The 13,223-nt window shown below is 40.1% G+C and overlaps 1 protein-coding gene across 4 annotated transcripts in view; it reads right to left on the reverse strand.

Annotated features, from left to right (window-relative positions):
- FARS2 (phenylalanyl-tRNA synthetase 2, mitochondrial) overlaps positions 1-13,223 on the reverse strand; it is a 323,981-nt gene that overhangs the window by 185,299 nt on the left and 125,459 nt on the right. For all 4 annotated transcript variants that reach the window (XM_019632556.1, XM_019632559.1, XM_019632557.1 and 1 more), the window contains one exon: positions 456-1,066. In XM_019632556.1, coding sequence (XP_019488101.1) covers positions 456-1,043 — 588 coding nt within the window. In that variant the 5' untranslated portion in view covers positions 1,044-1,066. The remainder of the gene's footprint in view (positions 1-455; positions 1,067-13,223) is intronic.

Below are 13,223 nucleotides of genomic sequence, written 5' to 3' on the forward strand. Positions count from 1 at the left end.
TAAAAAAGGCATCCGAACATATACTTCAAGAATAGCAATAATTAAGACATCACCAGTCCCCTGTACCACAATAGAAGAAATGCATTAATCTCTAACACCATGAGCACATAAGTAACTAACTGAGAAGTGGAATAACCTGACCCCAAGTTTCAGTCTTGTATCAGGAGCCCTCTCGGACTGAGGGTAAATCTGAGTGACTGACTATTCATTCTTAAGAAGAAACCAGAGCAAGGCAGGTGAGTATTGAAAGGATAAGGACAGGCAGGAGAAATCAAAAGCCTACCAATCGGTCAAACAATAGTGAGGCTCAGCCTGTACGAGGGCTGGCATCAAGCAAGGATGGATCTTCCATGAATGCAAAGGACAGCCATGCTGCTTTCATTGAGATAAACTCGAGTGACCTGCACAAAATGTCCACGCTGACCCTCAACAATGTGAACCGCCTTGGGACTCACCTCGTGCTTGGAGAAGAGCCGTACGGCCTCCAGCTGGTGGAAGACGGGGTAGTGCTGGGAGTCCACCTGGTCGCGCCGGTAAACGTCGCCCACCACCAGGAAGGCGTCCAGCCCCGCGTGCAGCAGGTCCCACTGGTGCGCGGACGTGTGCGCCCGCAGCATGTGGGTCCGATTCAGGTAATAGTTGTCCCCCTTCTTCCGGCTGGGGTGCTCCGCTGGGATAAGCAGGCTGTCAAAGTTCTGCCAGGTGGTGACCACCGGGGAAAGGTCGTCATAGACGGAGAAGAGCGGAGTCCCGGAGCGGCCCACATATTGCGTATAGAAATGCTGCTTCACTCTCTCCTTGATCAGCCAAAGAGGGTGATGCTGCTGGTTGTGCAAGTTCCTGCCAACCCTGGTGAGCACTTTGCTGGAGAGGTTGCTGTAGTCGTCCCGCGGGTAGGATTTACCCAGCAGCTCCACGCTCCCTGGAGCTCCTCCGGCAGCAAGCCCTGAGCCTAGGGACGGATGGCTTCTGGAGACACTACTGGCCTTCCTCACCAGGTACACACGCATGTAGGCAACTCTCCTGAGAGCTGAACAGACCATCGTAGAACCTTCCTTCACGGGTTCTGGAAAGAGCACATGTGCAAAGCACAACTCAAGCTTCACTCTGAGGAAAGCACACATTTCTTTCATGTCTCCCACCAGCACCCCACTGTCCTACTCACATCTCGTTTCCCCCTCCACTCAGACAGAAGCTCCAATTCAGGAAATCTGCTGACAGAGGCTTAATACTTACTGCTCTAAATCAAAAGGATCTTGAACGTCATTTTAGATCTCTATTCCTAGTTGTCCTCCCCTTGCCATTTAGACCCTTGGGTTTAAAGAGAATTTCCAGTATGACGTCATGTCATGTTCTGATGCCCTCATGTTGAATAAAACTTTAAATGTGACAACTTCCTTTTATTTGGACTACATTCTAGAACAACAACAACAACAAAAAACTTCAGAGGGATCAGCTAAAAGTCTGGACTTGGTTGAGCCCTAGCAGGTTTAAAGGAAGCACATGATTACATGGATGTGTCTGAAGTACAGCAAGAGAGATGATGCTTGCAACAGCCTTCCTCACATTCCCGCTCTGCTTCGTCATGACGACAAAGTTCTGCTTACCTTGACAGAGCATGAATTCCGGATTATTTCACTACATTACAAAGTAACATTAACAACATTTTTTTTGACATTTTGAATAAAATATACCACTTTAGGTGGTGGTTATTTTTATTTAACATACAGAGGGTGCCAAAAAAATGTATACACATTTTAAGAAAAGGAAACTATTAAAATTGTACTCAATATATACTGATAACAAAAAATGAATACAAGTCACGTTTGACTTCTGCAATTACAAGAGGTGCTCAAAGTGGTTACCATCAGCGTCCAGACACTTCTGATTACGGCGAACTACTGCTTGAGCAATGCTGACCAAAGTGTCCACTTGTATGTTTTCTTGGCACCCCCGGTACTTAACAATAAAAATGAAAAACTTAAGGAGGTATCACACATAGTGATAGACTATACCAATGGACAGCTGAAATTATTTTTATAAATGCAAATCCTTTCTATCCTTACATCTGGCCATGCCATTGAAACTTAATACCATTGCAGCATCCCACCAATTACATTTGTGTTTTGTAAAAGAGCAAGTTTCTATACGCACCCACGATAACCCAGGAGCAGGACTAAACTACTTGAGAAGGGATTCAAAGCAGCCAGAAGACAGAGTGCTGACCAGATCCTTCTTTAAAAAATGCCTAGAATTAAGTAAGAAGCACATGAAATTTCACAGCTGAAGGTCTGTCTCCTCAACAGTCATCTACTATAGGCCATTCCTGTCACAGATGAGGTTAACAAAGACCCAGATACACCTGAGCAAACTCTACTGTACTGGGAGAGATTGAGGGGTTCGGGATCACTGAAAATAGTGTGCTTTCCCCATTGTCACAGAATCAAGTTTTAAATTAACTCAGGGATCTCAGTTATAAAAATCCTTAGATGTCATATCCCTGTGTTCATAAAAAATTTACTATGAACCCAAATCCATCTTCTCCAATTTAGAATTTTTATCTATTGGGCTACTTTTAAGCACACAACTATGTGGTTATTTTACTTCAAGGGCTCTATAATCATACCAAGAAAATACATAACTTCACGACATTAGGCTGCATTAGGAGAGAACTACAGTGCTCCAAAAATGTATCTAGTATGTACCCAGGCAGCACTGGGCTCCCAGCTCCAAAAGGAAGCCGAGGCTCTCTCGCTCCGAGGCAAATCGCCACACATGCATGTGACTGCGTCTGAGAGGCTTGTGCACAGCTCTTCTCTCTGACTGCTGTCATGTGAGATGTTTTCAAAGATACTCAGCAGATCTCGGGATTTATTCATTTATGGCACTATTTTGTCTGAGTTGTTTTGAGAAGTGTTTTTGGCTCAGCTTCAACAGAAATCTCTGTCTTCCCATCCACAGTGTTCAGTGGCTTGTCACTGCAGAAGATAGGAATGTTAAATATGAATGTACTGCCTTATACATCTGAGCACAAAGTCAGACTGTTAGGGTGTCAGCTACCCAGCGCAAGACCTTGGCAAGACACAAGAAAGTATTGGGTTGTCAGAAAAGTCATGATGCATTTTTGCAATGAAAAACACAGAAAAAAATCTGTCATGACTTTTCCGACAACCCAAAATTTCTTGCTATCATACAAAGTTCAGAATTCTTGTGGAAAGGTGCTTTCAATGCATTTATTTACACATCCCTTTATTTCCCTTTCCTTCTCAGTTCCCAGCTCCTCACACATCCAAAGCCACTTCTAGGTTCTGTTTCCATATGTGGGCACCATCCTTACATCCCTTCTTTGTTTTCCTCACTCCATCCCTCTCTTGCTGAAGAAAGTTTAATTTTCTTATCCTCGTTTTCACATTTTTTATCTATTTGCTCAACCCCTGCATATCTTCCCCACTGTCATTTCTTCCTGCCCAAAACAATTGGTTCTTTTCTGTTATCTATTACAGAGAGAATAATGACTATGATAGTTTTCCCACTTCCATCTGAGCAGTAAACTCCTTTCTTGTGCCTTTGTCAAGTTTCTCTGTCAGAAATAATTCATCTGGAAAATACAGGAGACCCAGGAAGATAACACTACCACCAACAGCCTTTCTTCTATTTGGACAGTGGTGTTCCATGTCATCCTTTCGATGGCTCTGTGAGGTAAGTATTATTCTTACCATTTGACAAAGAAACTAAGGCTCAAATATATCTTGTAACTTGAAAAAACTCATACACCTACCCAAGGACAAAGTTAAGAACTCTGGGCAATTCAAGTGCTTCTCAATCAAAACAGACCCAAGATTGTTAAATTCAAATTACATCTCTTTATGTACCTATCTTAACTTCTGTCTTATCTGAGCAATGTATTTTATATAGCAGTGCATTTTAAATATACAAATGAATATATGAATGACTAAATCAATAAATCAAATAAAACAGCCTAGATGGTGGAAATGAAAGACCATCTAACTTGGGACCCAACGGCTAAACCTGCCCATGTTCTGTTCCTGTAAATAAGGTTTTATTGGAATCCAGCAATGCCCATTTGTTTACATATTGTCAGTGGTGCCTGTTCTACTGCAAAGGCGGAGCTGCAGAGTTGCCCCAGAGACTGTACAGCCCACGTGCCTAAAACACTTGTCCTTTACAGAAAAAGCTGACTGAGCCCTGTTTTAGCTTAACTCTACAAAGCTCTTCCATACTACTAAGCACGTCTTCCCAGTCACAAATATTTATGTAGATTATAGAGCCACTAAAAGTAATAAAAGTACAAAGGTGGATATTAAATGTGCTGACATTGGTACAGAAGAGACGGTGTGACCAACGTGAGAAGAATCAACACAACACAATGGGCAAAAGACCACACTTTGCAGGAACACTCATGTAGGTACAGCCTAGAGTTGGCCACTTATTACCCTTGTGTATTATCCTTGGACCCATTAATTGACCTGGCCATCACGTTTCTCATATATAAAATACAGAAAATAATACCTACCTCATAGTACAGGAATTAAACTTGATCCTGTTCATAATAAACTTAATTTATTGTCCAATTGAGGGACTTAACTTTTAATTGTATTTAATTTTACTTAATTTTAATTTAAATTGCTGCATGTGACTAGTAGTTACCCTATTGGACAGGGAAGATCTGGACTTTCAATAAGAAAAAAGGGATTTTTATAACCAAAACAATCAAAACTGATTGCTATGATTGTATTTTAATATACAAACTAGCTCCTAAAATAGTGTGTGGATTTCAGCTTTTACATAAATAGAGGGAGATAGTCAATCTTCAGCAAAATAAAATTTTAAAAAAAATAGAAAAATAGAAAGGCCCAGAGTTCAGTTAGTCCAAAGCTCACGTTTTATAGATAAAGAAACCAAGTCACAGATCAGCTGTGTCTCCAAGGATGTGCAGCCAGTCAATCAGTCACAGATGAAAGAGAACCCAGCGGCCTGATCCCAGGTAAATTCTTTCTACTTCAAGTCAAGCCCAGTTAAGATTTCACTTATATGTGGAATATAAAAAAGTTGAATGCATAGACACAAAGAGCAGAAAGCAGGTGGGGGATGGGAAGATGTTGGTCAAAGGGTACGAAGCTGTAGTTTGTAGGAGGAGTGAGTCTAGAGATCTAATGTACAGCAATGGTGACTCTACTTAGTAACACTGTATCGAATATTGGAAATCTGTTGAGAGTAGATTTCAGGTATTTTCATTAGACAGAAGAAAATGGTAACTGTGTGAGGAGATGATACGTTAATTAGCTTGACTGTACAAATCATGCCACTATGCATGCATGTACCAAATCATCATACTATATACCGTAAATACACTTTTTATTTTAAACATTAAGTTAAAGTAATAAAAATGAAAAGGTGTCTGAGGCATCCTATTATATGGTGACGGAGAACACTGGATTTTTTGGTTGTTCAAAAGGCCACACTGGGAAGAACACTGTAACTTTCTCCACCACTATAAATCTAGCAGTGATGAGAGCTAGGAAAACACCAAATAAATGCTTGTTGTTAGAATGAATTAATTTCCTAACTGTTTAAACAGTCTTCCCTTTCTATCTCCCTCAGCCTTGTGTGTAAAGGAGAAACGAAGCAGTGCATGAACTCTACTGGCCCAATAATTTCTCTAAAGCACAATCAGCTTACTGCAAAGGGCCACGGGAAGCAAACATGACCCCCAGATGGTCACCACCATCCCAAAGCTTAGGCACATTCTATTAACCTCCAGGTGCAGGACTAAAAACAGCTTCTACCAAGAAAACCGAAGCTTGACTCAGTCTACAAACGGTTTACACATTTTTACTCTACTAAATAACAGTGTGGAAATGGCCAAATCCCATGAACTTTTACTAATAAAGTGGAAAGGCAAGAGTATGTCTTTGTTCTTGCCGAGCGGTGTGAGTACATAGAAAGTGTCTCTATGGAGGCAGGTCCCTGTGCCACCACTGGTGGGGCTGTTACGGGTGCAGCCTTTCTAGGAAGCAAGTCAGCACTACCAAGAGACTTAAAGCAGCTCAGACCTTGTGACAGGGTAATTCCCTTCTAGGAATTTATCACAAGCAATAATGTAAATGAAGACTGAAGTTAAACACAAATATGTTTCATTACAGTATGATTTACAATAGAAAAAAATTACAAACATAAACATTCCCAACAAGGGAACGATTAAGTAAATTACACTAGAACCATACAATAAAATATTATGCACTCATAAAAGTGTAACGGTTGCAAAGAGTTTTAATGATATAACTGTACACTTACAAAGTGATAAATAGGATACAAAATTTCATGTATGATATAATCTTAACTACAGAAATATATATTTACCTATAAATACATGCATACTATATTTAGAAACCCTGAGAATTATGCAAGATGTAATAGCTGTTATCCCTGATCCTTATTTTCTATTTTATACCTTTATATATCTGAATTTTCTAAATAGATATCTATTACATTGTAATTAAACTTATTTATTTATTTTGAAATAATTAGATTATTATTACAGAAAGAGTTACTTAAAATATTTACTGGGTTGAGCTCTAGCCACTTTAATGGTCTGTATTAAACCCACTTATAATTACATCAAGAATAAATGCCAGCATAAATATTAACATTGTCAAAGACCATTTAATTAATTGCGTTCAGTGACCAGCTAAGCAATTATTTTTTATAATGATGCAGGTGGAACGCTTGGCAAAGTGAAAGTCCCTGCCTTTCTGATTTTCTTTCCCTCGCTACAAATCAGCTGCCATAAGCACAGTGCCAATCACTCAATGGTATTTTCCCAAGACGGTCAAATTTTCTAGGAAACTGATATTACTAGTTCCCATACCAAATAAATATTTCTCAATTAGACCCACTAATGAAGTCTTCAATACATGTTAAAGTTAAAATGTTACACTCTATTTTAGTTTTAATTTTTCTTACTTCTAAGGCAACTATTCACCAAAACTTAGTTCCAGTTAAGCTAATACATATGCTCTGTATGCAGCTCATTGTGTGGGGATGCTAGGGGATCTCAGAAAAGTAAGGCAGTACTGTTATCACTGTGCTACTCACCAGCCTCATTCAGGACATCCAGTGATGGGCCTGAAACACAATCTCAAATAACGGGCAGCGCTGACATAGGGCCTTGAAAAATGCTTGTTCTGTCTCCTGTCTCTTTAACACAGGTTTCTGTCTGACAGATTCTGCTCCTTGCTCACTCTCATCACTGCACACTTACCGTTCAAGGACAGGAATTAAGTGACGACACATTTTTCACTACAGTGCTCCTATGGGGGTTTTTCACCTGCTCTGATACATGGTTTCCAATACCACCAAGCAGTTCTCCAGTTCTCTGGACACCAGATGGGTGACCTGCAATTCAACTCCGTTCGGAGCTACCTACCTGAAGGCAGCCAGGTTAGATCCCTCAGGGTAAGGAAAGGCTCAGTCCCACAGGACTGCCCCCTCCCCACACTGCAGATGCCAATCACAAGTCCAGGTGATGACTGGCGATCCATCAGAGGTTCCCTCTCCTCAGGTTCAATAAATTTGCTAGAGTTGCTCACACAACTCAGGACAATATTTTACTTACTGTATTACCAGTTCATTACAAAAAGATGTAACTCAACAACGCCTCGACAGAAGAGACACATAGGGCAAGGTATGTGGGAGGGGCACGGAGCTTCCATGCCCTCTCTGGGCACACCACCCTCCCAGCACCTCCACACGTTCACCAGCCCTGAAGCTCTCAGAACCAGACTCATTTGGGTTTTTAAAGAGGCTCCATTACATAGGCATGATTGATTAAATCGTTGGCCACTGGTGACAGAGTTCAGTTTCCCCTCCCTCTAGCCCTCCACAGGGGTCTGGTTGGTTCCCTTGGCAACCAGCCCTCCTCCTCAGGTTATCTAGGAGCTGGCCAAAAATCTCCTCATCATGTTAATTAGGTGTACTAGGAAAGGGCCTGTTACATGGATAACAAAAGACACCCATTTCACCTTGATGGTGCTGCAGTTATTTCAGGAACTGGAAACAAAACTAAATATAACAAAAGATGTCCTGATAAGTTACAATTACAGGGGTTACAATTAGAAATCAGCTATGTGCTGAAAAGAATGGACTACCACCAAATACTATATATTTCTCATTATAAATCACATTATCACATCTGTGTTAAATGTCACCATCATCATCATCACTATTGTCCTCATGCTTACCTGAATTTAATGTCATTACAGCAACTTCCACATCATTCAAGGAATGTTCAAGAGATACAATATTATCAAATTCAGCATTTATTCAACTTATTTACTACTCTGGCTGATCAATTTCTGGCATAAGACGTGTGACATGATCTTTTCATTAGTAACTTGAAATCCTTCAACATCTTCTTTGCAGTTTCACTTTCAAAAATGATTATCGTTCAAAGTCAGTGACAAGCATTTATTGGTGTTGATTTATCAACCTCATTTCAAGCATTAGCAACTGCATAAACACCATTTCTTTTTTGAGAGCTGAGTCCCCAGCCTGATCCACACAAAGACCAAACATGATCCTACAAGTGAAAAAACCCCTCAGACATGGAGAGACAGAGAGACAAAGAGACAGAGAGACAGAGAGAGACAGAAAGAGAGAGAGAGAGAGAGTCATGCTGGTATTTTGGGTAGGAAACAGAGTAAACAGAGCTGCTCCCCAAACCTACAGGTGATAGATACCCAGAGTAGCTGAGCACATACAGGCAGAGCACTGATCTGTTTGACAATAGAGTTACTTAACCCTCTGCATTTGGGTTCCCTCATCCTTAAAACCAGGACTAGGATAGCTCCTATTATCATAAGGGAAATGTGAGGATTAATGAGTTAATGTATCTGCAGTATTTAAAAGAGTCAAAAATGTTCTCTTTTAATCTTTCTCTGGTTTTTTTTTTTTGATACAACTAGCATAAGAGTCACTTTGCCCTTAATCAGTATCTTTGCAAATCTCAAGGGCTTTCTCAGTTTTCCTAATGCAACATTCTTTTCCCCCACCTCCTTCTCCTTTGGCAACCATAAGCTTGTTCTGTGTATTTATGGGTCTGTTTCTGTTTTGTTTGTTCGTTTGGTTTTTTTAGACTCCACATATAGTAAGTAAAACCATATGGTATTTGTCTTTCTTATTTTGACTTATCTCACTTAGCATAATACCCTCTAGGCCCAACCATATTGTTGAATATGTCAAGATTTCATTATTTTTTTATTGCTGAGTAATATGCCTCTCTGTGTGTCTGTGTGTCTGTGTGTGTGTGTGTGTGTGTGTGTGTGTGTCATCTTCTTTATCAATTCATCTATCAATGGACACCTAAGTTGTTTCCCTATCTTGGCTATTGTGAACAGTACTGCAATGAACATAAGGGTGCATATATCTTTTTGAATTAGTGTTTCTGTTTTCTTCAGGTACATACCCAGAAGTGGAATTTCTGGGTCATACATAAATAGCACTTTTAAGGCTGAGTTCTTTCAGAAGGTCTTGGAATCAAAGGAATCTATTAACTAAAGTACATTCCGTTTTATTCTGTTTTTTAATGTGTAGACTGGTTCTCTTCAGGAGGCATAAAATTCCTTGGTCACCAGGCTCTATTACAGATGTCAAAATGTTAGGCAAATGTCAGAAACATTAATTTTCACAAGAGGTTGAAAATAACAAAATTCACTTTTCTTCCAGTGCAGTTTATCATTAGTGAGCTTGGGTTGCTGGTACAAATTAGTAATGAACTGGTCAGAAAATGTTTCTCTGGCTACCTCTCCTTTCTCACATAAATAATAACGCCTTAGTAAACTGTATACACCTTTCAAACCTTGAAATAAGTCTTTTGTCCCCATTCTCTGCCAGCTTTATCTTCGGTGTATGTGCAACACCGACACATCCACGAAGAGTCACCCAATGGTTCGCATCCTTAAAACCAGTCGGTGCTTTCTCAATGGTCATCCTTAATGTTTTCTAGAAACCTAGTCCAGGACAATGCTGTTTCATCCACAGTGCACATCTATTCTGGAATACAGTTTTCAGTGAATATTATCTTGGCAAATCCATCCACATGATTTTTAAACTAGCTTCTGATGAGCAAAGCTTTTCACCGCAGGCTTTCAGATATTTTACACCATGAAGCTTCTTGAATTTTTGCAGCCAATCTCTGAATTTTTACAGTCATTTTTGACAGTCAGTTTTTTATGGTACACTCTTAAGTTATTTCATAACCAGTAAATCACACTTTCAATTTATCACTGTCCAATCCTCTCTATTAATGCACAGTCAACATTTGCACTTTTTTGGCTATGTAATGTTTTCCTATTTGTCACTAGTTCTTGATCATGACTGTTCCTGTAAAAATTCCACACTTGCCTTTCTGTTTCTTTAGGTTGTACAATGGTGGGGCTCCCACACATATAAAATACTTCACAGATACACCACAACCCGGTTTATAATAATTCTATGGTAGGTGCTAATGATAATAATAGATGCTTCCATTTCTTCTGTTGACAGTGTCAGGCCCAGGGCAGGCACCCCAAAATATCTCACAATAGTATACTGATTACATTGAATTAATGTTACTTGACAAGGAGCTGGAGCCAGCAGACACGCTGACCCTCCCTTGTCTTTGAATGCAGGAAATGAACCTCCCCTGTGAGCTCTCCTTGCTCCAAGGGGGAGAGATACCCCTTAATACTAGAGTTAAGGAATTCAGGATCAAAGAACCCGCATAAACAAACTTTGTTGCCTCTTTGCTAATCTACTACTTAAACCCAAACTTTGTTTAGATTCCTATGAAAACCCAAACCTTGCTTAGATTCTTTATTAATGAGCACTAACTTTTTTTTTTGTCCTGTCAAAGCATCACAAATATATTGTTTCTTTGTCTAAAAGGTGTAAAAGTTGACTGGTTCATCATTTCAGAGAGCATCATTCATGGTTCTCCTGTGCACACATGTTAAATTGTTTTCTCTCCTGCTAATCCAGCTTATGTCAATTTTATTATTAGTCCAGCTGTAAGAATTTAAGAAAGGTAGAGGGGGAAGAATTCTTCCCCTCCCCAATGACAGTTATCCACAAGGCTGTCTCTAACTTTTTTTACATTTCCGAAGTTTGAAAGTGCAATTAAATTCAAACACACACACACACACACACACACACACACACACACAGACACACACACACACACACACAATCCAATCAATAGGAATTAGCAAAGACAAATGTCAGCACTGAAATAATTCACACATAAAATCTGTTCAACTCAGATTTTACTGACAAGTGAGTTTTGTCACCACATTTATTTAAAAAAAAAAAAAACTTTCAGTTTTCAGAACCTTTTCAGATTTTGGAATTGCAAACGAGAGATTGTGAGCCCAGATTCTCCTTGGTCCTACTGCTACCATTTCTCCTCAGCGGGCCCCAATCTAGCCCCTTCCCTCAGTTTTTTACCTTTATCTTCATACCATACTGTGCATTCAGGGAAGCTCCTCTAAAATATAGATGTGCCATGTTACTTCTCTACTGGAAAACCCCTAACCGTCCACAGTGTCATGTGGAGATTACAGCCCAATCCAAACTACCTTTCCTGCCCGCTCTTGGCCTCTTTCCCAGGACATAACCATGTTTCAGCCCTCAGACACCATTGTTAAAGAACGATCCCATGATTTTGAGTCCTTCCATAAACAGCATTTTCTTTAATTCTGACATATAAACATAGGTATGTTAACAGTGTTATTAGAATTTTAATTACATGGCAAAATAATAATTGGGTTCAGTTAAAGTGGTTTCACCTCTCTTAACCTCAAAGGTGACACCAAAGAGAATGGAATATAACTTAATATTAGAGAAATAAAATACATCATGTTATGTTAGTAGAAAAAGCCTGCCCTGAATTCAGGAAAATCTACATCAGCGCATGTTTAATATTTTACAGAAACTGAGAGATTAGGCTGCAGAATGTTTGTTACCTAAAAAGGAGTTAGAAAAACCAAGAACACAGATGAAACATGGTCAAATAGGGCAAATGTCTTACAAATTAAAATGCACAAGCCCAGCTCCTGGTCCTGGTGACCACAGCCAGAGGTCTTTCCAACTGAGGTGAGACTGTAATGAAAAAGTCCACATGCAATGAAGTCAGTCATCAGACACGGTCACACATTAGCTAGATATCTCTATCTTGGAGAATAATGGGGGGCCAGATGGGGAGGGTATTCTGGGCAGGGTGTTGTGCAATCCACAAAGAACAAAAGCACGAAGAGTCCAGTTTGGATGTACACAAGAAGAGAAGATACTGTTTCTACAAATTCTGGAACTAACTGGGTACCAGAAAGTTACATCCTGCTGGTTTGGTTGAAATCAATATAAATAACCTAGAATTTTAAAATAGAAATATTCACACTTTTCATGCCAAATGAACCTAGTAGTAGTAATTACCTGTGTACGTGTATATCTCTCCCAATAGAGAATAACTAATACCAGGTCAAATGGTCACTGTTTTGAAATCATTAACGTGCAGTAACATGAAATGCCTGGGAGAACATTTTAACACACAGTTGTACTAAAACCGTCCCATCATCTTTATTTGAGTTTTGTCCATTTAGACACAATTGTTAGTTTTCATAGCATCTGGTGTACCTAATCCCTAGAAATTACTCTAGCCACTGATAACAACAACCTTGCTTTTCTACCTTGGGCACTTTAGCAGCATTGAGGAGAATAAAGTAAATAAATTATTTTCTCTAAGAATTCACCAAGATGTGTTTTTTTGATTGATTCTGGAGCACCTTGGTGACAAGAGGAAAACCCCCAAGACAGGAAGCTGCAGGTCCAGCACACAAGAGGGTAACCAAGCGGCTCAGTTGGTTTAGAGATAGCTTAAGAGCACGAGCTCTGAGCAACAGGGCCGCAGGTTCAATTCCCAAATGGGCCAGTGATGCTGCACCCAAGTTGAGCTGCTGCTGAGCTGCCAACAGGTGGCAGGATGGCTCAGCTGGTGAGAACATGTCCTCCTAACAACAAGGTTGCCTGTTCGATGGTGGGCTATACCCGCCCACAACTAAGACTGAATTCGGCACCTTGAGCTGAGCTATCAACCAGATGGCTCAGTGGATAGAGGGTGCACTCTTAACAACAAGGCTGCTGGTTTGACTCCTGCATGGGATGGTGGCTAC

The sequence above is a fragment of the Hipposideros armiger genome, unplaced genomic scaffold (genome assembly GCF_001890085.2).
Source record: "Hipposideros armiger isolate ML-2016 unplaced genomic scaffold, ASM189008v1 scaffold_1153, whole genome shotgun sequence".
In the NCBI taxonomy this organism is placed as follows: Eukaryota; Metazoa; Chordata; class Mammalia; order Chiroptera; family Hipposideridae; genus Hipposideros; species Hipposideros armiger.